This window comes from Perca fluviatilis, chromosome 17, assembly GCF_010015445.1.
Source record: "Perca fluviatilis chromosome 17, GENO_Pfluv_1.0, whole genome shotgun sequence".
In the NCBI taxonomy this organism is placed as follows: domain Eukaryota; kingdom Metazoa; phylum Chordata; class Actinopteri; order Perciformes; family Percidae; genus Perca; species Perca fluviatilis.
In genome coordinates this window covers 12,397,904-12,422,751 of record NC_053128.1, presented here as the reverse complement: position 1 = coordinate 12,422,751, position 24,848 = coordinate 12,397,904, and the positions used below count along the sequence as shown (strand labels likewise).

General features: G+C 40.4%; 1 protein-coding gene across 1 annotated transcript in view; it reads right to left on the bottom strand.

Annotated features, from left to right (window-relative positions):
* Window positions 1-12,729: 12,729 nt before the first annotated feature.
* lpar1 (lysophosphatidic acid receptor 1) overlaps window positions 12,730-24,848 on the bottom strand; it is a 52,955-nt gene continuing 40,836 nt past the window's right edge. The window contains exon 3 of the mRNA XM_039780118.1: window positions 12,730-13,344. Within this exon, the coding sequence (XP_039636052.1) occupies window positions 13,004-13,344 (341 nt within the window). The 3' untranslated portion in view covers window positions 12,730-13,003. The remainder of the gene's footprint in view (window positions 13,345-24,848) is intronic.

Genomic DNA, 24,848 nt, shown 5'->3' with positions numbered 1-24,848 from the left:
ATTTTAAGGTGTGCATGCATCCCCTGTGCCGACATTATGTTATAAATCTACAAATCTAGAAAGTAGTATATAAAAGGAAGTAAAATCATCTTATCTGACCAAAAAAAAAAACAACTGTGAAAACAAACAGCTGGCTATAGATGATGTTATTTAAATGTGGCCACAGTGCTATTTCAGATATATAACTACAACATCTTTAAAATGATTAAAAATCTTAATCTGGGGACAGGGAATACCCAGTACTGAATTCCCTATGAATCAATGAGATATGTTAATTATTCTGGAGTTAACTGTTGGACAGATAGATGGACAGGCTGACCAACACCACCATCCTCAGGCCCTGCCTTCATTGTGCCAACATCAGTCCTCTAATATTCCACAAGTGATTTGCTACACCTCATTGAAAATAAATGGGAGGCAGTAGCCCCGTCTAGGCTGCCGTGTCCGGTGTGGCTTAATGGTAAGAGTGTGGAACAGCTTTAAAAATAAATAACCACATCCACAGACATAACTGCAGCAAACGTACCCTAAAACTTTGATGATTTTAGGCCAGTTATTCAACAAACAGTGGGACTGAGGCTTGAACAGAGACAGACATGTAGTGTAATCACTGCAGATAAGGGAGAATTAGCTATATTCATTTATTGATTTCAATATGGCAATTGTTGGTTATTACAATTGGAAAGACAAAGAGGGTGTAGAATATCTACACATTTATTTTTCTCTGACCCTTCATTTTTCTCTGCTTTAACCCTTGTGTTTTTAAAATGTAAAATATGGGTTTCTTTCAACCAAATGGCCCAAAAATAACATGGATGCACGTTGTATGGTATGGCACCCATACAACATTCTTCGCAGGTAAAATTAATGATTACTTCCATTAAGTTTGGGGTGTTTAAAATGTTTAAATGGCTTCAAAACAGTATCCCAACTAAACTTTGACATTTAGCAGTCTGTGATCCCCTCAACATCCTCTGATCTTAACTATTAGTCATAATAATTCATAATGTAAAAATGAGGTATAATTTCATATAAATTAGTTTAATTGACAAAAAAAGTTCATTTTCAATTTTGATCCGAAATGCCCAACAAGTTCACGTCGACGGGAAGACAACACAGGGTCAAATGCCTCTTTATCTCTGTTTATTTAATCACGGGCCTCCGCTGTTCCATAACAGCCCCCCCACTCCACCGGAAAAAAAAGAAGCTTTTCACCATGTGGATGCTGCAGTGTTATTACTCACCACAAGAGGGATCAGAGATGAGAATTTAAGTAGAAAAACAGGTTATAGACAGTGCTACGTGAGCCGTTTTTTACAGTGAATTTCAGAGTGATTTCCTGAGAACACTGTATAACTTTGTGAGTGTGACTGGTTGCTTCCCTGTGTGTGTGTGTGTGTGTGTGTGTGTGTGTGTGTGTGTGTGTGTGTGTGTGTGTGTGTGTGTGTGTGTGTGTGTGTGTGTGCGCGCGTGTGTTTTCATTTGTGATGTCCAATGTAAACGGTTTATAATAGGCAGCATGGAGTTTGGCCTTGCACCAGTCAGCCCTCTTCTCCTTGATCTAAACTGTGGATCAGACCGTTTCACTCCCACGTCCTTCTGTGTTCTTCCCTCTCCTCACTTTTTTGCCTCCTACTGATTTATCTGTCTGCACCATATTTACTCCTTCCTTTACTCCTTCTTCCTTTCCTTTCATTTCTTGTCCTTTTTGTACATGTTGTGGGCTGAGACTGGATATTTTGTGATCAACTCCAGTGTATCTCAGTTCCCTTTTCATTGCATAAGAAGGTTGGAACAGAACCACCACCACAACATGCATTACCTTTACATTTTTTTTTTGGTTGTAATTTGTTTTGTAACTTCTGCGTCAAACTGAAGTAATACGAGGGCCACGAGAACATAACCAAACCGACGGGGAAACATTTAGAGCTGAATAAGCAAGCAGGCAGGTGGCCGGCAGGCGGCTGGCAGGCGGCCGGCCGGCAGGTAGCCGGCAGGCAGGCGGCCGGCAGGCAGAGAGACCAGAGCTTTCACTGCAGCCCTGCTTAAATAACCTGGGAACACTCAGGTGTTCCCGCTTACCCTAAAGAGCACATGCAGAGTCAGCAGAGACACACGCTACGTTTACACGTGGCCAGCTATTTTCATAAACGGACATTTTAACCTCTCCGTTTTCAAAAATAACATCGTGCACAGCTGTCAGTTTTCAGAAAAGTGTTCGTTTACGCGTACCCGTGTGTATTTATGCCGTCAATGCTTTAACCCTTGTGTTGTCCTTGGGTCAAATTTGACCCGTTTTTAAAGTTGTTTACATGTGAAATAAGGGTTTCTTTCAACCAAATGGCCCAAAAATAACATGGATGCACGTTGTATGGTATGGAACCCATACAACATTCTTCGCAGGTAAAATTAATGATCACTTCCATTGAGTTTGGGGTGTTTAAAATGTTTAAATGGCTTCAAAACAGTATCCCGGCTATAGCAGTCTGTGATCCACTCAACATCCTCTGATCTTAACTATTACTCATAATAATTATTAATTATATAATTAATTAATTAATTAATTTAAAAAAAAAAATGTGTTTAATTGGCAAAAAAAGTTCATTTTCAATTTTGATCCGAAATGGCCAACAAGTTCCCGTGTGTGTATATATGCCCTCAATGCTGTCAAGAGCACGCCAAACCTGTAGGTGGCAGTGTAACGAGAAGCTCAAGCCCACGTTAGCCAATCAGAATCCCGAAAATAGCAAAAACAGCAACGAATCACTTCCTCTCTCTTCTCTTCCTCACTTCCTCGGCTGCCTAAACCAAGGTTTGTCTCAGTTTACAGGCAAACAAAGTTTTCCAAAATCTCCACTCTGGCCGGAGATTTTTTAGAAAGAATCCTTTTCAGAGGGGAATTCTCCGTTTGCGTGTAAACGAAGGGCACAAACGAAGGGAAATGTCTTCGTTTTTCAAAATAACCATGCACGTGTAAACGGGGTATCAGTTGAATCACATAAACACAGCAGGGGTCGTCACAGCTATTCTCTGTTACTTATCATGTGAAAAAATATTAACCCTTGTATTGTCTTCCCGTCGACCATGCACCTTTTTGTTTTTCTCGGTCAAAATTTAGAATTATAATTTTGTCTTTTTCGACACTTTTGTCACTTTTATCCAAGTTTATTTGTCACTACTTGCGATGTTTTTTTGTCACTTTTATTTTTGTGTTTTTTTCCCCCCACGTTTAAGAAAAAAATTCCGAATTTTTTTGTCACTTTTTTCAACGTTCTTTTATAAAAAAAATTTTTCAAATGCTATAAAATTGAATAAAACACCTACATTCAATAAAAGTATTGAACTGTTAATTTATTTTACTTGTGAAGAGCGTTGTAGGGAACCATCCACGTTCCTTTTTTTGTGAAAATTTGGTTGAAAGAAACCCACATTTCTGATGTAGAATTTTTTGGAAAATGGGTCAAATTTGACCCGAGGACAACAGGAGGGTCAAAAGATCATTTATTGTGGTGCTGTCAATTTAGAAAATGTACAACTTTGGCGCACCCAGTGAAGTTTTAGGTTTCTCCATTGCCTCAACGGTCAGCAATGTTAAGATGGTTTGCAACTGATCAACAGCAAGTATTCACGTGCCAAATCTCCCTCAGTTGAATCCTACACAGAGCAACTGTGAACTTGAATTTAATTCGCCTTGATGAGCGGATCCAATATAAAAGCGTGTCCATTGTCGGATACGAGTAAGACAGAAGACTGGGAAATGGGGGTTGAAACGTTCAATTTTGTCACTTCAGTCTTGTGCTACTGTAGCAAAAAGGGTGAAATGAGTGAAGACTGTAACAGTCTTCACTCATTTCACCCTTTTTTCCCCCCCATTCTATCCTCCTTTGTCCTTTCTTTCCCCATTCTCCATCACCGCTGTTTCCTTTCTTATCTGTGGTTTCAGTCAGTTCCTTCTCCCTGTCTCCATTTGCTTTGTCTTTGAAAGGTCTGAGTTAAAATGTATCACAAAGCCAGCTGCAGATACTGGGAAGGAACACTTACTCGCAGAGAATTAGCCGATTGTCCTTTCTCCAAACAGGAGATTTATCTGAATGGACTCTCTAACCTTCCTGCCAATTTTGCAATAGCAGCTCTCAATGTTTGGGGACCAGAGATTTACACTGCCATGAAAAATCACTTCCTGTTTTGTTATGATAATCTGCCTTGGTTAAGTACAATTTTTGCAGCAGAGAAATTCGATTCATTCTTCATGTGTTGACATTTTCTGAATCCTTCAACAAAAGTGCTGCGATTCCTGGATGTCTTGGCATGTCAGCAGCTCAGCTTTTCACGTCTTGTTGACCTTTCCAATGCGTCATAAATTTGGCTGGCGACGGGAATGCTGATCCTGTCCATTCAAATCATTAGCTTTAACCTATGTGGGAACCACGGAAAGCGTCTGTATTGACATTGTGACGAAGATGTGACATCCCCCTCACTCAGCGACAGCGCAGAGGAACTTCCTGTGTGTGGCCGCGCTGGCTCTGATTGGCCCATTCAGGGAGCAACAGGAAGTAGGGAGACATATATCAGTCAACTGGAGGCTAGCACTCCAAAGCTGTGGAACAATAAACATGGCAGAGCGTGCATTTTACACACACACGCACAACATTCTTCCCTATACAAACATTTGGCCGCTGTTGCTAGGACAGCTGCTTAGTTCATGTCACACACGACACATCGTGGCCCTGACCCCTCTTACAGTCGCCAAACATACAAACATACCACACCCGTACAGTGCAGTACTGCATGTACCATCTGCTTTATGTCACAATCCACATTCTGAAATGTAAAGTCATTACTTTTAAATGTTCAGTTTTCAGAATTGAGTCTGCCCGTCTGTTTTTTGCGGGGGTTTTTTTTGTGAAGGGCAATTTAAGAGCACTAATGATTAAGCTGGATATTTTATCACAAAAACATCATCATATACTCACATACGCGGGGTACAGTATTTCTGGTCATATAAAGTAGTTTAATCTCACAAAATGGTATGAAGTCAACAATTTGTTTTTAAATGCCTGTAAATGTGAAAATAGGGAGATAGATGTTTCTACACAACAACATTTCACAGTACAGGTAGTGGTTAAGTCTAGGTTTGTTGTTAGGTCTAGGGGATTTAAAGGTCCCGTATTGTGCTGATTTTTCAGGTTCATACTTGTAATTTGGGTTTCTACTAGAACATGGTTGCATGCTTTGATAAAAAGAAAAAGACATTTTTCTTATACTGTCCGTCGTGATTTAGCTGTATTTACCCTTGGTACAGTAGGGAGCACTCAGCCACTGATGTCACTGATAACAATTTTTAATAAAGTGGAGATGCAACATATGGGCTCTGTGGGTGGCCGGGCCTTAATTCCTCTATGGCTGACAAAAATAAAATTAGAACTAATATTCTCTGACAACTGTATCAAGAGAGCCAAGTCCAAACACATGAGCTCAACAGAGGACATATAAGTGTTAGACGCTGATTCATCAAGCATTTTCTCCCCTCTAATTCTGCACAACCACTCAGACCACACCGTGAATAAATGTGTTCGTCTGACACCATATAAACACATGGTTGCGCACAGACTTCTGCTAACAGTCAAGGCTGTCTAAAACGTGTTAACAGCCCCAAGGAAAAAAAAAAAAAAAAAAAAAAAAAAAAAAAAAAGAAAAGAAAAAAAAAAAAAAAAAAAGAAAAATAGGGGGGGAAAAAAAGGGGGGGGTGAGAAAAAAGGAAAAAAAAAAAAAAAAAAAAAAAAAAAAAAAAAAAAAAAAAAAAAAAAAAAAAAAAACAAAACAAAAAAAAAAAAAAAAAAAAAAAACCAAAAAAATACCCTACTACTGTCTGCTACTGTCAATGAATTAAGTGTCATTACAACTCTTTTCCAATATTTATTCCAGAAAAGCCTTAATTTCACATTTTAAAAACCACACCGACACAAGAATTCAGACTTTTCTCATGTTTTTATTGTTGCTGGGATATCAACACTATGACTCTGGGTGGACATTCATCGATATTGGCCCGTACAGTATAGATAGTATGGAAATCACATTCACAGGATGTCTGTGTCACAATTACTTTCTTACAAACTACTGGTACATTGGTTGTTAAATCTGAGGCTTGGCAACATTTTCCTCCAAAACATTTCTTAAAGCATTGTTTCACTTTGGAAGAACAAACTGTTTCAGAGCTACAGTTAGGACGATCAGACATTACTCCTAATTATGGACATATAATTATTCTATGTATAAACTTTGGGATGAATGGTTTTTGGTATTAACATGACAACATTTCTAAAGTGCAACACACACCGCTTGTGTCGTGTAATGTCAATTGGCGAACATTGGATGCACTATTCAGACAAAAGAAGAAGCAGTCAGGGTATGATGGCCGTGATGTGCTAATCTGAGGTGATAATGTGATAAAACGGTTGTTTTTTTCAGGAAAGTTTACGCATCTTAAAGCTGGGAAAGGAACATTGGCGCATCCTGACATGCATAATAGCATGTGGACTTACATTAAAAAAAAACAATGGGTGCGAGTGTTTTGACATACCGCCAGTGCGTGTTGCTCTTAAGAATGATTTATTTTGTCTCCTTGTTAAACAAAAAGACTCAATTTAGATCTCAGTTAGTGGCCCCACATCAGATTATTTGAACTTGTTTAGACCTCAGTTTAAATCATGAAATCAGATCTCTATTTTATTTTATTTTTTCTTAAATCATATTCAAAACCAAATTTGTATTTGTGAGCGCTTACTTATTTAACCTCTTTTGCGGCTGTGTTGTGTATCAAACATGCAAAAATTAAATATCGCTCTAACACTGACATTAATCTTTGTTGTACTTTACGGCCATTGTAAAACGACGGTGTTAGCCACACACACGCACACAAAAAACAGAAAAACAAACTTAAAGTGTAGGTTAACACCTTCTGAAGATCTAGTTTTGGCTGACCTCCATTGGTCTAACTTCTCTCCTTGCTGCAGTGATGTACAAGTGTACTCCAGGACACTGTGACATCACTGTTGGGTGTGGTTACAGGTGCAACAAAGCACACTTCCAAACAGAGAGGGCGGTCAAACACTGCTTTTCAACCTGGTGTTAAGTGACTCTTTAAGGAGGAGGACTGGAAGGCACTGCACACTTTGGCCGCATTTCCACCTGGTATCAAAATCTGATCCGAGGGATCCGATCACAAGTGTTCAGCTCTAAGTACGTGTGTTCCCACATGAGTCCTGAGTGACCACTTGTGATCGGATCTCACTTTCCCGCGCTACATGCAAATAAATACATAAATCATTTCGGGTTGCACATAGTAGGCTGGTTGTTACTCTCACAAAAATCCTACATTAGAAACGTGCGATGACTGATAAAAAGGCGCTGCCTACAGTCTGTTAGGCAGGAGAGAAAGATGTTTTAAAAAGGTATTTTTACGTTTCATGTTCGCTTATAGGAGTCGTGTTAAGTTAATGCTGATAAAGACCAAACATTTCCAGATTTTGCTGCTTCATAATAAAAGCTTTAAAAAAACCTAAATAACGAAGAACTGTTGTTGTGAAGAATTTATTGTTGTGAAGAATTTAATTTATTTTCAATTACCGTTTTTCTCATTCTAACAGGAGACATACTTTGAATGATTACGTAGTTCTGCTGACTGTTAAGTAGGCGGTCCCTAATGTGGCCCAGGACAAATGTGCATGCACACTGCTAAAAGAATGTGGTCACAGCTGGCCTAAACCATCTCCGAATGTGGTCTGAGTAATTGGACCTCAATGCATCTTCAATGCGTCCTGGGTGCATTTACAGCTGTACATAGAGTTGTCCACTAGTGATCGGATCACTCAGATTGGATTTTAATACCAGGTGGAAATGGGGTCATATCTAGTTCTGGGTCACAAATGAGTTAATATAGTTTACAGGCAATGCATTAATTAGGGTCACAATACAAAAGAGCTCATGACATAAAAACCATAAGCAAAATCCTACAGTACATTTGGACAGATTATACACACTTAAATTTACAAACACAAAAAATCTTTCCCTTTGGTGATTAACTTTGAATAATATATTTTATATACATACATACTGTACACATAAACTTACAATGGTGTGCAAAGAGTGACACACTGGTAAACAGAGACATACAAAGACAGAAAGTTTAGTTGGTTTGCTATATAACCTGAATCAATACTTTGTTAGAAAAATTGTTACAGTGAATGTCAAATGTGGAGGGTTGGGTCCAGAGCCGTAGGCTGACAAAGTTTGGTCAATGAAACAATAAATGGCACTGCTGCTGCTGCCACTACTCTTGCAAGGCCTGTTGTGAAGTTTACAGAAGTTAAGGATGGACAAATCAAAGAATGAAGAATACAAATATCTAAGGTTGTTTCCTTAGAATTCAGACTTTTCTCAAATTGTGTATTTTTTTTTGTAAAGGCACAATCTGGAAATTTAAAAGCAAAAACTGTAACGGTAATCTAGATGGGGAAAAGACCATAAGAAATCCACTCCCCACTCTAAACAGCTAGGGCACACTGTAAAAAATAAATCCAAAAACTGGATAAAAGAACTTATGTTGCCTCATAAACAGGGAAACATTTTGGCCAACTTCGACAGGCAACAGTACCAGCTGACTTCATTTCAGTACTGCAGCTAAAATCCCTGACAAACATCTGGCTTCCTGGAAAACATTTGACTGTGTTTTTGGCCGTGGTTCTCACTTTTCTGTCAGCTTGTTTGGAGTGTTGTCTATGTGTTTTGGCCAAAATGTGTTTTGATTCAAGTCACGACAAAACGTTCAGCTGGTGATTTTTAACAATGTACGTCATAGCATCACCAGGCGGACTATTATTTTGGCTTTGAGTCTCGAGTTAATAGCAGAAGGTGGTGGAGTGCACTTGTGGAAATAAGATATCAACATTCAACACTGCATTGGCTCAACTCTGCTTGACTTTCGAGTATTATCATAAGAGTAAACTGTGATAGGTCATTGTTGTCGGTACCCCTTTAAAAAGAGTAGACCGTCACAAATGCCTAATGATACATTCCATTAAGTTGGTATAGTAAAGATTAACATTATCAGAACCCCACTATATGCCTGACACCAGGTTTCGCATGAGACAATCTGTAATATGTGCCAACCTAATTCACTGGGAAGCTTTAAACACATGACGACGTGATCTCCGTTCAAGACACCATGCCATGCGGGGGCACGATGAGGGAGGGAGGGAGGGAGGGAGGGAGGCAGAGATATGCAAAACATTTGAATTATTCTTATTTCCAGCCTTTGCAAATAAAGACACAACAAAAAACATTATCATCATAACCCCAACCATCTCATATAATGACATAAACACAACATCATATATTTTGGATGGACATCTGTAATACTTCATATCACCAGTAACACTGCAATAAAAAGTGTATATGACATTTAGTTTCTTATTAATACGAAAGATATGTTCATTCTTTCCTTGGAGTGTTAAAAACCGAGCTGACTTATCAGGCTGTGGCACTGTAGGAGTTAACTTCAACTTTTTTCCAAATACTGCCATAAAAGATGCACGTTTAAGATTTTGGGGATTTTAAGCTAAGATTTATCAGAGGCTAAGCTGAAATGGAGCTCATAAGTAGGGCTGGGCATGATATGAGACTAGATATCATCTTCATTTTTGGATATTGTAATGTCATTATTTGAGTAAGTAATATGATAAGTGTTGTCTTTTCCTGGTTTTAAAGGCTGCATTACAGTAAAGTGAAGGTCATTTCTGAACTTACCAGACTGTTCTAGCTGTTCTATTATTTGCCTTTACCCATTAATTACTATATCCACATTACTGATGATTATTTATCACAAATCTCATTGTGTAAATATTTTTGGGAAAGCACCAATTGTCAACCCAACAATGTCGTCGCAATATCAATATTGAGGTATTTGGTTTAAAAAATATTGTGATCTTTGATTTTCGTGAAATCGCCCTGCCCTACTCATAAGCTAAGCATTGCTACAGCAGCGATTGGTCCAGACCAGAAAATTTTGGAGAAATAAGGGTAATACAATGAAATCAGTGGATATGCTCCTGGGGACCAAGTAAATCTGAGCTATGCATTAGCTTTTGGTAAACTCTGACACAATTTTGCACCACTGACAAACTTGTGACATAAACACAACATCATATATTTTGGATGGACATTTGTAATACTGCAAACTGGATTTTTAGTTGCCAAGCTAGCGGTGTGGCTCTACAGATGGCAATTCCATTGGTCGGTTCAGTCTATGGGTCACTCCACCTCTGTGGTCCAGACTAAAATGTAACTATTTAAGAGCCCCTATTACACTCATTTTCAGCATCATATTGGGGTCTGCTAGAGTAGTTTTACATGCTTTGATGTTCTAAAAAACATGTTTCTCATACTGCCCATTGCTGCAGCTCCTCTGCCTGAAACACTCTGGGCCCTATCTTGCACCCGGCGCAGTGCGACGCAAAGCCCGACGCAAAGCTCGACGCAAGTGTCTTCGCTATTTTAAGACCGTCCAGAGTCCACGTCGTTTAAATAGCAAATACACCTGCGCCCATCTGTGAGCCCATGGGTGTGCTGGCCTTACAGGGAGGTGTGTTCAGGTGCATGCTTGGCGTATTGCTATCTTGAGGTAACGGAAAGTGATCGCGCCATTGACCAACAAAAACCTGGTCTAAAGTCAATAGCGCAGCATTTCTTTTTTATTTTAACAGAGAATTACTAAAATGCATCTAGGCTCGTGCACAGCGAGCACACTATGCTTGTTAGACACGCAGGGACGCGCAGCAGCACACAAACGCAAAAGATTACAAATGAAAATATTACTGTTCAAATCCGCCATCATAATAGCAATGCGCCAATTGACAAATGCGCCTGGCTTTTAAAGGGAATTGGAGATGACTCTGATTGGTTTATTGCATGTTCCGACCAAAACACACTTATGAATTAATGAAGACACTAAGTACAACCCTTTTGAACCATGCTCCCATCGCATGGACCCTTTTTTCCACCGTCAAACCAGCAAAAGTGGATTTGGACACGCCCTAAACGCACCTGCGCGCTTAGATTGTTAAAATAGGGCCCCATGTCTGACTTCTCTGCCCGGCTTTCTGAAAAGCCAGGTCAGCTGGCCCACTCTGTTGTGATTGGTCAACCAAATTCAAACAATCCACTGCGAACCCCTGGGTGGGCTGTGGTTGCTCAGGCAGCACCTATAGGCAGCACATGTGAAAAACCGGGCTGACCTTCGCAATCAGTGATTTTTGCAATCACTAATTGAAGAATTTTAAACAGGAATGTTGGCGAGGTGTTTCAGGCAGTTGAGAAAAAGTCTGTGGGAGAGAAAGCTCCATTTTGAGTGATGTTTTTTTTTTTGTACTTTATACATCTATCACATACACACAAAACTATAAAACACACTTAAAGATGGGAAAAATCCCCCAAAACATAAAAGGGGCTCTTAAAATAGAATGCTATGACATTTGCAGGTCAGTGTTTGCAGTCAAAACTGTTACTGCTGGCAAAATTGCATTTGTAAACTACAAATTTAGGCAAGCATTCATTAACATCTATTTTATCTTCATGTGCTATGAAGACAGAACGGCCTATCTTGTCACCTCTTACAGTGAGGGCAATTTAACACTGATTATAAGTTCCACATTCACTTACCCCTAACCCCTTTTCCTCAGTCGGCCTCATGGTTAAAACCATGAGAGGCAGAAAGCTCAGCACATTTCATCTCATGACCTGAAGTCTGTTAACGCTCACCAGAAATGACCTTCACCTTGTCTCCACATAACACTGTGGCACAGAGCCTGTTCTAAAACCGCAAACATCCTCCTCCTCTTTTTGGTAAGATCCCTAGAACAACTTGTCTCTTAATTCCTTAGAGGGAATAAACAACAGATCCTGGACCCTTCATGTATTTACGTTGGATGGAAGAAAGATACTGGAACTGGAGTAGAACATCAACAGAATAATGAGTCTTAAGCTTGTAAGGTCACTTTAAAAGATGAATGATGGATCTGCTGCGGTAATGAATAGTGGCTGCGGTTACTTAAACAATCCATAATGGGTACAACAGCATTTTTTGGTAAGTCGCTAAACATGTCAAACATGTCAGTATTTATATATTTGTTTATTATATAAGCATCAGCAGCATGTCCCATAAAAGTTTCAATATGACGTCTATATTTAAGAAAAGATAAAACCCTGGAAAAAATACTATCAAGAAAATCAGCCTCAAGTCTCCACGAGCTCATATTAAAGTTAAAGCTGCTGGAGATAACTTCTATTAACATTCAGTTACACGTATGAGCATAAATCAGCATGTGTTTCCTCCCAAAACAAGGAGAAAGAAAGAATAGTGTTCTAAATGTGCGTCCAAAATGCGTCCTCAAATGGATGTGAAGGAAACTCACGCTGTCTGTATGTGACGGGTGCGTATGATGTTATGTGACCTTTCTTAAGAATTGGGGATTGAGGGGGGGGAAAAGTCTGAAACCCACGACTACAGGATACAAAGTTAGAGAAGACTACTGGCATTACCTTCATTTCACAGATTACTTTTAAATAGTTCATATCAGCGTTCTCCATAACACATTTCAAACAAATAGAAAATAATCAACAACTAAACAAAAATACTAACAGCCTATCAGAGTCCTTGAACATCGGACTCCACCTCCCCGTTCTTCCTCCACACGGCGATAAAAGTCTTGTCGTCTTTCTTCATAGTCACATCCTGTTCTCACGCAGCTCTACTCTGTCTACCTAATCTTCATTCTTCAATTTCTTACGTTTCTGTCTTTCGGTCGTGTCGTGTTCGCGGTCCCTCTCCACCTTTTCCTTGCTGCCAATTACCTCCTTTCAGTCAGTATCTTCCAAAACAGACCAACCCCACCAAGCAGTTGAATTAATGGCCGCAATCCCCAGCCCTCTTTTTTTTTTTCTTTTTTTTTTATACCACTGAGTGTTCGTTGTTGTGGTGGTGGGGGTGGTGGTGGTGGTGTTGTTGTTGTGTACCGCCGCTAAGCACCGTGTGGTTGATGGACGACGCCGACCTGTCAGATCCCTCCGCCACCGTCCCGTTGACGTTCTCCTGCCGCTGACAGCACAGGATCTGCCTGAAGGTGGCGCTCATCTCCTTGTCGCGGTAGGAGTAGATGATGGGGTTCATGGCCGAGTTGAACTCGGCGAGAAGCAGGAAGAACTTTTCATAGGTGAGGACGTTGCAGTTGGCGCAGAAGACGTCGAGGAGGAGGATGACCAGGCCGGGGGTCCAGCAGATGATGAACGCACCTTGAGGAGACACATAGCAGATGGACAAAATATTGAAATTGGTGCTAAGGAAATAAAAAAAAAAACTATACAGGAATTAAAAAAAAAAGACAGCTATATAGAATGCTTTGTTTCCTAAATAGGTAAAGTAACATCGTTTTGTGGTGTCTGTCTCTAAATGGGAGACGAGGCTGTAATGTAAAGAGTTCACTAAACGATAAACTATTCACATTCAACCGCTCCCAACTCGTCAAATACGGCAGCGTGGTCAGCCGCCCCTTTGGCGTCTGATACCGACTAGTCTCGCATTGCCAGACCTTCCTCCGCAGCGCTGCAGAGGAGGGTCTGGCTAGTCCACACAGGAATCCAGGATGGGAGAAAAACGTGCTCTCGTTTATCGGCATTTCATTTAAACCAATCACAATCGTCTTGGGCGGAGCCACGGTGCCGCTGCAAAATGAGAGTGAGAATGTGTTGTCACATTCTAGTTGTTGATCCTTCATCCTCATAAAGTTGTAGAAGTTAGTGACATGATTTGACCGGAGAAAAATTTGAGTAAATGTTGTTGCACTTTATCATTTTTCACTACCATTTACTAGAAATAAGCCTGTTCTGGGCCCCATAGTTTCTTGTGGCCCGGAGGTTAAATGGTTGCCCCACAACCACAAGGTTGGTGGTTCACTCCCAGGTCGTCCGGCCACGTGTCAAAGTGTCCCTGAGCAAGACACTGAACCCCTAGTTGCTCCCCGGACGCTGTATGTATAGCTGTCCGCTGCTCCTAATACTTAGGATGGGTTAAATTTAGAAATAGAATTGTACTGTGTGTATGTGACGATTAAGGAATACATTTTATTTTTTTCAGTTACGCCAAGACAGATTTTACTGATTATCTCAGAATTCTTCTAAAATGCTTTTTGTCATCGGATTTTTCTGTCATTTCTTTTTCTTTTCATGTGTATAACCCATCATAAATTCTTCATCTTGAAAAGGAAATTGTGTAATACATCTGTATTTGAGACTTTAGGAGGCAGATAAATGAAAGTAACACAAACCCAGCGTTTGGCCTTTGTGAGTTTGGCTTGGCTTTGCGCATTAGTCACGGTTACTAATGATTCGGGCTCATGTTCTTACATATTGTAAATCCTCTGCCTTTTAATGAGCCAGATGAGTTGGGCAGAATGTACACTTAAGACCACACAAATGTGATGTTAGCCTGACTTTCTTGAATTTGACCGAGTTAACATACAGCACTGTATTTCACCAAATCAGTATGTGTTTTGTGTATATTGTATTTTCAGGGTTTGGGCATTGCAGTACTAAGTCCCAGACTTCTTGGATCTTTAAATGTTAATGCCTCTTAATGACTACATGTAAATCATACATATAAACACTGAGGACTTGCTTTGGTCTAAGACTGACTCACACTTGAGAAACAATGATTCACTGGGACTTAAACTCGAGGACTGATGACTTGATCAAAATGGCATGTCTTTTTAGTGTCCGCTTACAGGTAATAGATTTATACCTCATTATGTTGCACATGGGAGGCATCCTGCCACCTCCAGTGATTCATATATTAATGTGTCATCCTGGGCTTGAATCAGGCATATATCTCCCCGTCTTTCCTCTTCCTCTTCTAAACCACAACAAAAGTAAAGAAGCAGAAACTAAGATTTTGACCCTGGGGGCACCCTGGTAGCTCACCTGGTTGAGCATGCGCCCCATGTACTAAGGCTCAGTCCTTATCACAGTGGCCCGGGTTCGGTTCCCTTTATGGCACATCATCCCCACAGTTATAAAACAATATATGTCATAACGAATGGGATGACTGTCCACCATCTTGTACTATATCTATGGTCATCCCCTCTCTCTCCCACTTTCCTGTCTTCCAGCTGTCCATTCCAATAAAGGCCAAAAAAGCCCACCCCCACCCCCAAAAAAAACTTTGTCTTACAAAACAACCACTGATCAGAGAGGATGATGTAACATATGCAGTATATTGTAGATGAAGCCATTCTGGTCTGACTTGAAACAAAGAAAAATTACTCTACAACCACATCACCATCACTTAACAACCACACCATGCATCTACAGAACAAATACACCCATTTCACTCTATAACCACATCTAAAACTTTTTTATCGACCCTTTTTGAGTACAAAGTACTTTTGTTTCAATCAATCAAGGGTATTTGTCACATGAAATAGTATGGGGTAAAATTCCGGTGAAATCTAATAATGGGGGGGAAGTGGGAAATGTGTCATAGATCAGCCTGTTCTCGTGGACCGTATGCTCGAAAAACTAGGAAAAGATAGATTAAACATGCTAGCACCAAGGACAGAGAAACAAATAGGCTGTGTCTCAAACCGCCTACTCGCACACTTCAAACACTTAGTTTTAAGTATATAGTGTAGATAACGCAAAAAGTCAGTGCACTGAAAGTATCCGGATGACCCCCTAAAAACAGTCAAAAAGTTCAGTGTGGAACGATGGACACTATGCGCACTAAACGGGCGCCATCTTGACTTCGAAGCGGAAAGGGGAGGGACCGGCAGCTGATTGGACGAACGCGTCACACGGGTCTGGCTTCTCCCGGATTTCACAACATAATAGCATAAGAGCATAATGGCGGCTTGTTCAGAACCCGATTTTACGACAATAGTTAACCGAAACGTGTTTCTGAAAACATTTTAAGCGAGAAATAGGCCATGCTGAATCTGTCTTCATTTCAGATCAACAGAGGTCAGTTTAATAGATTTTCGTCAGATTTTCAGAGGCGGCGGGCCGAAGCCGACCGCTCGTCATTTCCAGTAAGTGTTTTAACATAAGTGTTCCGTTTGGGACGACATCGAAAGTGGGCACTACGGCAGTAAGTGGTCAGTGCACATTAGCAGTGCACTGACGGAAGTGTGCGGTTTGAGACACAGCCATAGAATAGAATAGAAGAATAGAATAAGAATAGAAAACAATAATATGTCATTATTTTTCATAAACAGATTCAATTATTTGGTCTGCATTTGAAAAATGCTATTGCACTTTTGACTAAAGAGATATCACAATATAGTACGTTACTACCAAACAATACGTACATATTTATTCTGTTTTTCTTATTATATATTCTGCTAATACCCTGCATATATCTATATTATTCTTACTACTATTATAATGTCACTGCTACTACATTGCACATAGCAGTACATGCTGTTCATACACCGTTCATATTACATAGCCATATTCATTCTGCTCTTATAACACTGCAATATATTTCTTGTCCTGCCTATGCACCACCTGTCTATACTTGAATATCACATTGCACTTTTCTGCTCTTTTTGCACTTCTGGTTGGATGCAAACTGCATTTCGTTGTCTTTGTACTTGTACTCTGCACAACAAGAATAAAGTTGAATCTAATATTATCAGTGTTGAGATTTTATTGATAATAGTCACTTTTGGGGCTCCTTAAACCGAGATGACCAAGAAAAAGGCCAAAATTAAATAAAAAAAACATGAAAGCCCCAATGTCATAGAATTAATAAATTGGGTTGGCTTTTCGAGGAAATACAACGTGTCCCCCAAACGTGAGGAAATGTTTGTCGATGGCATCCAAAACAAACCATATTAACATTTTCTGATCTGGTGCCTCAAACATCATTTGGCATAGCTTTCCAACACTGTCATTCAAAAGAATGCCACATCATGTTTAAAGTTAGGCAGCTAAAACCTCATGTTCATGGTAAAAAAAAAAAAAAAAAAAAAAGGGATGGGATTCCTCAGGAAATCTAAATCAACATTCTCCATCATCCCTCCCTTAACGTGAACACATCTACAGAATCTTAAACGGATGACCTTTCCTTCACTTTTACAGCCAGATCTCCAGCGTCCCATCACCACATTTACAACCTTCAACCCTCATGTTGAGTGAGTACGATATGCATCATCATTTCTCTGACTCGAGGAAGTGTGCTCGCACTCCTGAATGTCGAGTTCAAGTATTGTGAATCCAGTCAACAGATGCTATTTGTCACAACTATAAGACAGCTGTAGGACATTACACTCTTGAGACAGTAAAACAAAAAGTCTTGATGAGAAATTGGGCAACCAGAGACAGAGAAGGGGGACAATATCGACAGGCAGGCCTGTTATCTGTTAGTGTCTTGCAGGCGGACGCTGCAGTGAAAAGGCTTGACCTCACTGCCCAGCTATGCAGGCAGACTCTCCAGAGTTTGGATACATTTCTCAAACGGTTCGCAGCCCAGCAGAGAAACTATCTGAGCTGGGGAAACCTTACTCTGAACTGGACAAGAAAAACAACAGCACTGAAACATTCAGAACTTCAGTCAGAAAAAAAACCAAAAAAAAACGAGAAATATACTGTACTTCCCACCGACATTATGATTGTATTGTGTGACCGTGTTTACTGCCTTTAGCAACACTATCTCACTTGCCTCAGAATGGAGAAGAAAGCAGTCTTTGTGCGAAGCTATGACCTGAGAGCTTTCACCCCTGGATTCTTTCATTTCCTCTCTCGAGCCAGGGGTAGTATATGGTTGCTTGTGTTACACCCTTCATCTCAAACTCTCCTTTGCCCAAAACAATGGGATTTTCCTCGGCCACATGGAGCAGCGTTACTACCACAGAAGTTAAAGCTGAGTTTTTTTTTTACGGATTACACAAATAGATATTATTGGCCAAAGTGAATCATTTTGCCTTTGTCACTTCTTGAAAATGCTACATGGAGGGGGGGAAAAAAAAATCCTGGAGAGATGGAAAGTCGGTGGAGGAAAGTAAATAAAAAACGGCTCCGATGCAGGCCTGGAAAAATCTGTCATTTTAAGGAAAACTACTTTGACACTTTCCAGGTCTTGATAGAGTTAGGGATTACTAGGGGAGACATGTATGGGCTGTTAGCATAGCAACAGTGTCCTCGTGACACATTGGGACAGCTGAAGGAACCTCTTCAGCTGCACAGGGAATTGACCTTGTTGAAAGCCATGTTGCTTTGTATCTCCTAATTTTGACTAAGACAGTCAAAACCTTGACTAAATATCTCATTTTTTTTGCATTATCATCCCTATCTGTCATTCTTTTTTCTCTTTCCTGGTGGAAATGGGCTTCCATAAGAGAGAGAGAGAGAGAGAGAGAGAGAGAGAGAGAGAGAGAGAGAGAGAGAGAGAGAGAGAGAGAGAGAGAGAGAGAGAACAGAGGGCTTTGGGAACAAAAAATAAGGAAATAATAGAGACCAGACTATGACTACTATGGCAATGAACTCCACTAGACACACACGCACACACACACGCACGCGCGCACACACGCAAAACCGAGGGTAGACACGGGTAAACACTCACATGTGCAGACACAAACGCACGCAAACACTCACTTACATAATTACACATGGCACAAAGACAGATGGAGGAGCACGCAAACATGATGTGAAAACATTTGGACGGCGTTGAGAAAGCACTCAGTCAAACTGTCCATCCCAGCATGCTTAGCCTTACAATCATTATTAAGCAGAAACAGAGTGTTTCACTTTCAGCATTAACGCTCTTTGGTTCGCACATCATCGTTAGGGGATTATGGTGAGTAATGATTTTGAGGTCTTTTTCGGTCTCTGCACACCACCTCCTCACTTTTCAGTTTAGGAAATGTGGATCTCTTTTCCTAATCTGTCTTTGTTAGGAGAGGCTTTGCTCTAATGGCTGACGTGTCAGGTTACTTCTTGGCAGAAGTGCGTCAATTAAGACGTTCATGACGTCGTTCGTCAGCGTTCAACTGACACATTGTCTGCTCGCAGTCACGTGCTACAGAATTACATGAATATGAGGTCAAATGGCTTAAAGGATCGTGACGGCGGTTTTGCATGTTTAGTCCTTTAACTAGAAAAGACATGTGCTTTTTATTGCCGCCATCAGTTTCACATTTCCAGTCGTTTGGGTATGCTTTGCAAAACAACTTGCAGAGATTTGAACCAAGAGCGGTAATGAACATTATGTCTTCCAGTTTGGCACCGTCAAAGTTACATTATAGCAATACACTTGCTTGAAGATAATTTTTTTGGGTGATTTAAAAGATGTTCTGGCTTCTGATATTTGAGAGTGAGGACTGAGAAACATCACCTTCCTAAAATAATGCCCTAAGTCATTTTTTTTTGACAAAAATGATAGATTTTCTTGACTAAATCATCTCCTCATGGTGCTGGCCACCTCTGGTAAAATTGCCTACATCCTCAGTTGAACAGGTCATGTAATTCTACACCTTTAGTCTAATGGCCTATGTCAAGAGTGTGACTTAGGCTGTTTTATTTTGCCTAAGTCAAAAGACAATGTGACTTAGGCAATTTTACAAGCTTTTCAAAATGGCAGCCGCTTCAAAAATCGACCACTCTATCGCTGAAGTTATTTCCATGTTTCAGGGCTCGTCCCCAATTGGTAAGTGAGGTAAACACACTGATTGTTGCCAGAGTTGAAGGTTTAAAATTGCCTAATAGTCGAGACACACCAACCAGATGGCCGACCGTCAACAGAAAAGCCAGTCGGGTCCCCGAGGTCCAAAAAACTGCCTCGGAACACACTGAGGCGACACCGACTTGAGAAACGTAATACGTCTCCATAGCAGCAGGTGGCGCTACTCTGTATTGTTGCCCAAGAAATGAAAACTGGCAGCTGATAGGACGAAGGAGTCACGTGGATTTGTTTTCTCCGGAAATTCAAAGCCAGACGGTCATGGCGGCTTGTTCAGAATACGATCTCATATTGTACTAAAATAGTTCACTGAAACGTGTTTCTGAAAACATTTGCCTAAGTCATTTAATCCGCTTATGTTGCATACCTGACAGACATTGTTATTAGTATGTCAACTGTCATCTATTTTCATAACATTTTTGAGTGAAATTATTAATAAATAAACTGTATATTCAGTATTTGGTTCAGTTTTTTGTGTTTTCTGAAAAAACTGAAAAAATGACATAGGCCATTATTTTAGGAAGGTGACGAATGATTTATAGTGCATTATCTTCTTAGTTAGGGGTTAAATCTGGATTTGTGAGGGGGAGGGGCCCTTGTCTAAAGACACGGGCGTTTTGGGTGGAGTGGAGTGGTTTTCACAGGCCACCCTATCCACATATCCACATCATCTATAGCATGACGACAAAGTTTCCCCAACCTTGACCAAGTTGTCATATTTAAACCTAAACCCCGATGTTTCCCCTAACGTTAACAAAGTACTGATTTGAACCAAAACACACATATTTCATTGTCTAATTTCAGGACTTGTTGGAGAGACCACATGTTAGACCACGACCAATCGTAGCTTTTTTTTCCTCTTGATTTCATCCCAGGTGATCAAGAAGTGCTAGTTAAGCTTCTCCTTTTGTCTGGACTTTGTGAGGCATCACAGAGTACATTTACATGCACACCAACATTCAACTATTATTCAGAATATGACAATATTCGGAATTTGATCCAGATCATGTAACAAGCATATTTCGTTTGGATATTCCGAATAAGGCCTTTTTTCGAATTAAGCATATTCGGATTAAGACGTGTGGGATATTGCGCTGTTATTCAGGTTTTAGAGGCATTCTTTGGACATGTATACAGCGCATTCGGTATATGCGTCTCAATCTGGGTTTTTTACCGCAGTTTACAGCCTGTTTACGGCTTGCGGCAAGCTCTGTGCGTTGCTATGGTAACTAACTAACTAACCTTTTCATACATCCATGAAACCAACCAGCCAACAGTTTGCAAGGCTGCAGTAGAGATGCATGCCCGAAAGAAAAGGAGGAGAAACACACCTACTTTTAAACAGTATTTGGATACAATCTTGGATATCAACAGGTTTTAGGATATACGCAAACATCGCAGCGTCGGCCTTTTCAAGAAGCTGATTTAAAGGAATGAAAGAGGGACGCTGTGTTCGCACGATCAAACAAGTCTGCCACCGGAAACCTTTGAAAAAAAATCCTATTTTACATGGCTTCATGTAAACGAGAATATTAGTGGAATATTCACTTTCTTTAGCCATGGAAACAGCTTAGTCGGAACATCGGGGGGGAATATTATAAACTGAATATTATGTGCATGTAAACGTATTCACAGATGCTGTGTCTTCCAATCACTCGACGAGAAAAGCCAATCGTTGCACCCAACGCTAATGTCAGTTCCCGGGCACCCAATAGCTGACATTGTGTATAATGATTGAGTTAAGGTTAGGGAAGATCGTGATCATGGTTAAACACACCATTGTTGATTGTGAGGAGGAGACGGGATGTGAACTGTGGTGTCCCTCCCTTGGTACGCCCAAACCATCCACCCCAGCCTCCTCCCTAAGAAGGTTTTGCAGTGTTATGATTACATCTTGCTATTTCTGCCTTTGCTCCTGAGAGAAAACAGCCATCGTTTGCAAGATCACAAGAGGTCACTTGTCAGGAAATGTTAACACTGGTGGTTTTACAGTAAGTGTTTGAGAAGTGCTTTTTTTTTTTTTTCTGGTGAGCTCAGTCTTCTGTTTGCAACTGCAGTATAAGAGGATGCTAACATAAGTTTCACACACCAAAAAAAAGTTCATTCTATATGTTAAATTATAATAACCTTTAGAATTTTGAATAGAAAATTGTCTGGGATCATGTAACAATTATGGTATGTCAAGTGAAAGATATAACTCTCTCTGTTGCTTATAGTGCTGTGTCTCACACCTCTGAGTTCCTCTACATACGCGCTGATGTAATCCACATGTAGCAACATACTCAACTCATTATAGAGCTTTAAATTCGGCTATCTGGGATTTTAATGCCTTTCTTTGATTTCTTACGTGTCTTCATGTGGCCTTAGGTTTCCAGTTATGTGCAATTCTCCCAGGCCCTGATAAATGAATAAACACCCAATATTAAATTACTGCTCTCATTCTTCTGTATTTCTCGCTGCCTTTCTTCCCATTAACCTCTGCATTTCTCTCCGTTCCTCTTTCTCTTGGCGGTTTCCTGTCCCTCCCAGCCCTCCCTCTGCCTCGCTTTACCCATCCTTTCATTGTTGTGTATCTTCAATTATCTTACTCTTCTTTGTCTCTTGTCTTTCGGCTGTTTTTCTCTCTCTCTCTCTCTCGCTCTCATTCACTTATCTCTCTTTTGTCCGTCTTCACACCTTCCTTTCTGTCACCCTGTCTTCCTCTCTAACCCCGTGTCTGTCTCTCAATTTCTGTTGATCTCTCCATCATTTTCCTAACCCAACCATCGTCCCTGCGGTCGTGACCACGATCCCACTGAAGTCAGTCAGCGGACATAAACAATCATGTACATTTTTGAAATGGCCCGATGGCTTTCACGTTTGTCCGCAAAGGGATACACACACACACACACACACCACACACACACACACACACACACACACACACTTATTTCACATTCAGCAGCTGAGTGTTTACGATTATTGATAAAGAGGCTTGCGGCGTACACAGTGGTGGAGTCTGGTGGTGGCGTCACAGTGATCTAATGGTTCCAGAAACAAGCTTTTGACTGGAAGTCCAGTGAGGTCTTTGAAATGGCAATAATGAAGGTTTTCTGCTCTACTAGCACAAGCAGGCTGCGATATATCTGCAGAGTTGTTGGTCTGCAGTGACTCACTCACTTCCACCTTACTCCTACTTTTTTTCCCCCTACTGCTTGGGATTAAAAAAGACAAAAGTCAGCAGTAAAAATAAAGCACGCTGGTATTGTAATGTTCTGTAATCAAGTCCAGATTGGTAGCCACAGCCATGCCACTCACCACCAAATTCCAAATCCAATTTTCTAAAATTACATCTGATTGACTTTGGTCCTTGACATTTTAAAATAATACCAGTCTGGTCCAATCCTACAACTGTTTTGTTGACTACGTTGCGTATGGATGCATATTTTTCTGCTAGCCCTTTGGTGGCACCAGATTATTTTTGCTTCATGCTATGAACGCAGATGTTTTGTAATTAGAATCGCATCTGTCATTCTCTCCGAAAACAAATTCCTTTCCAGGGCTGTTTTTGATTGATGGTGTCATATGATTCACAGTTGTTGTTGTTTTTTTTTTTTATCCTAACAGGCTGGATCTGGATAATACTCGATAATACTTGATATGTTGTTGTTGTAAATGCAGGCTTACAAATCCAGGCTGCACACCCTGAAAGCATTTAAGGATGTTGTAGAATGTAGATGTTTGGATGCAGAGTTTGCCAAAAATTAACAACTGACTCCGCTAAAACAGCATTCACATATATGACATATGCTGCCATTGTGAGTGATTAGGAAAGCTGCACTGTGAACATGTGCGTGTAAGTCATTTCTTAAATTAAGACACACACACACACACACACACACACACACACACACACACACACACACACACACACACACACACACACACACACACACACACACACACACACACGCGACATTGCGAGCCAGGCATGTTTCCACGTCGACAGCGGATTGGAGGGTTGTAGTTAGCTCTGATTGGTTCTGCTCTTATTCAGCCAGAAGACATGCATGCATTGTAGTATCGGACACAAAGAAATGAGTGAGTGTGTGTGTGTGTGTGTGTGTGTGTGTGTGTGTGTGTGTGTGTGTGTGTCAGTCAATGTGTTGTCTTGGGTTGAACATTGATTGGTTATACAATGTGAGTTTGAAACAAATGTAGATCAGTGTTTGGACGATGGTATGTCTTGGCGCTCCACACTGTCTGACGATGCGAGCGCATACATTACAACACCACATGCTTTAAGATAATCAAATCATTCACGGCCGACCCGTGCATGAGCCAACACCTGACACGCAGACACACACGCGCGGTGGACATGGGTCATGGTTGATTTGACAAGTCAGTTGACTCATTGAAGAGTGAGGAGGAGAATCTCTGTTGGTGTCATTCAAACATCTTTTTTTTTTGTTTCCAGCAGCACCAGTGGCGAATGGACAAGCAAGACGGTGTGTAACCTCCCGTGTCACAGCTTTTTGCAACAGATCAGTATCAGTTGACTAGATTGTGGTTATTGTGTAAGTAATATATCATTCCAGCTCTAGAGGGAAAGTTCTCCTAACACATTAGATGCCTTTTGCCAAACTAAGGAATTTGTCCTAAACCTTGAAGCCCTTTCTCTTGCAAAACTGAAATTAAAAAAGCATAAATCATAAATCTCACCTTTGGGTGGCTTGTACAAGTGTGTAAAATATGATAATGCGATGTGACTAAACAAGGATAATGGCAACATTTTCTTTTTTCTATTTCCTTATAATCCTCTGCACCCTCAGGTATTTTTGACAACTCATGGTCTGGTTTTATTTTCTATAAAAGCTTGTAAAACATCAACCCTGTTGTGCACAGTCAATCTATAAACATCCTTTTTTTTTTTCTCCGCAGGACAAACTGGGCTATTAGAATACTTTTGCTGCAGTGAGGTCACTTGAATGTAAAAAAAAATAAAATAAGGTTGTGGGACCAAAAGACAAATAAATAAATAAATGAAACAGAAATTGAATCTCACAGATATTGACATCACACACAC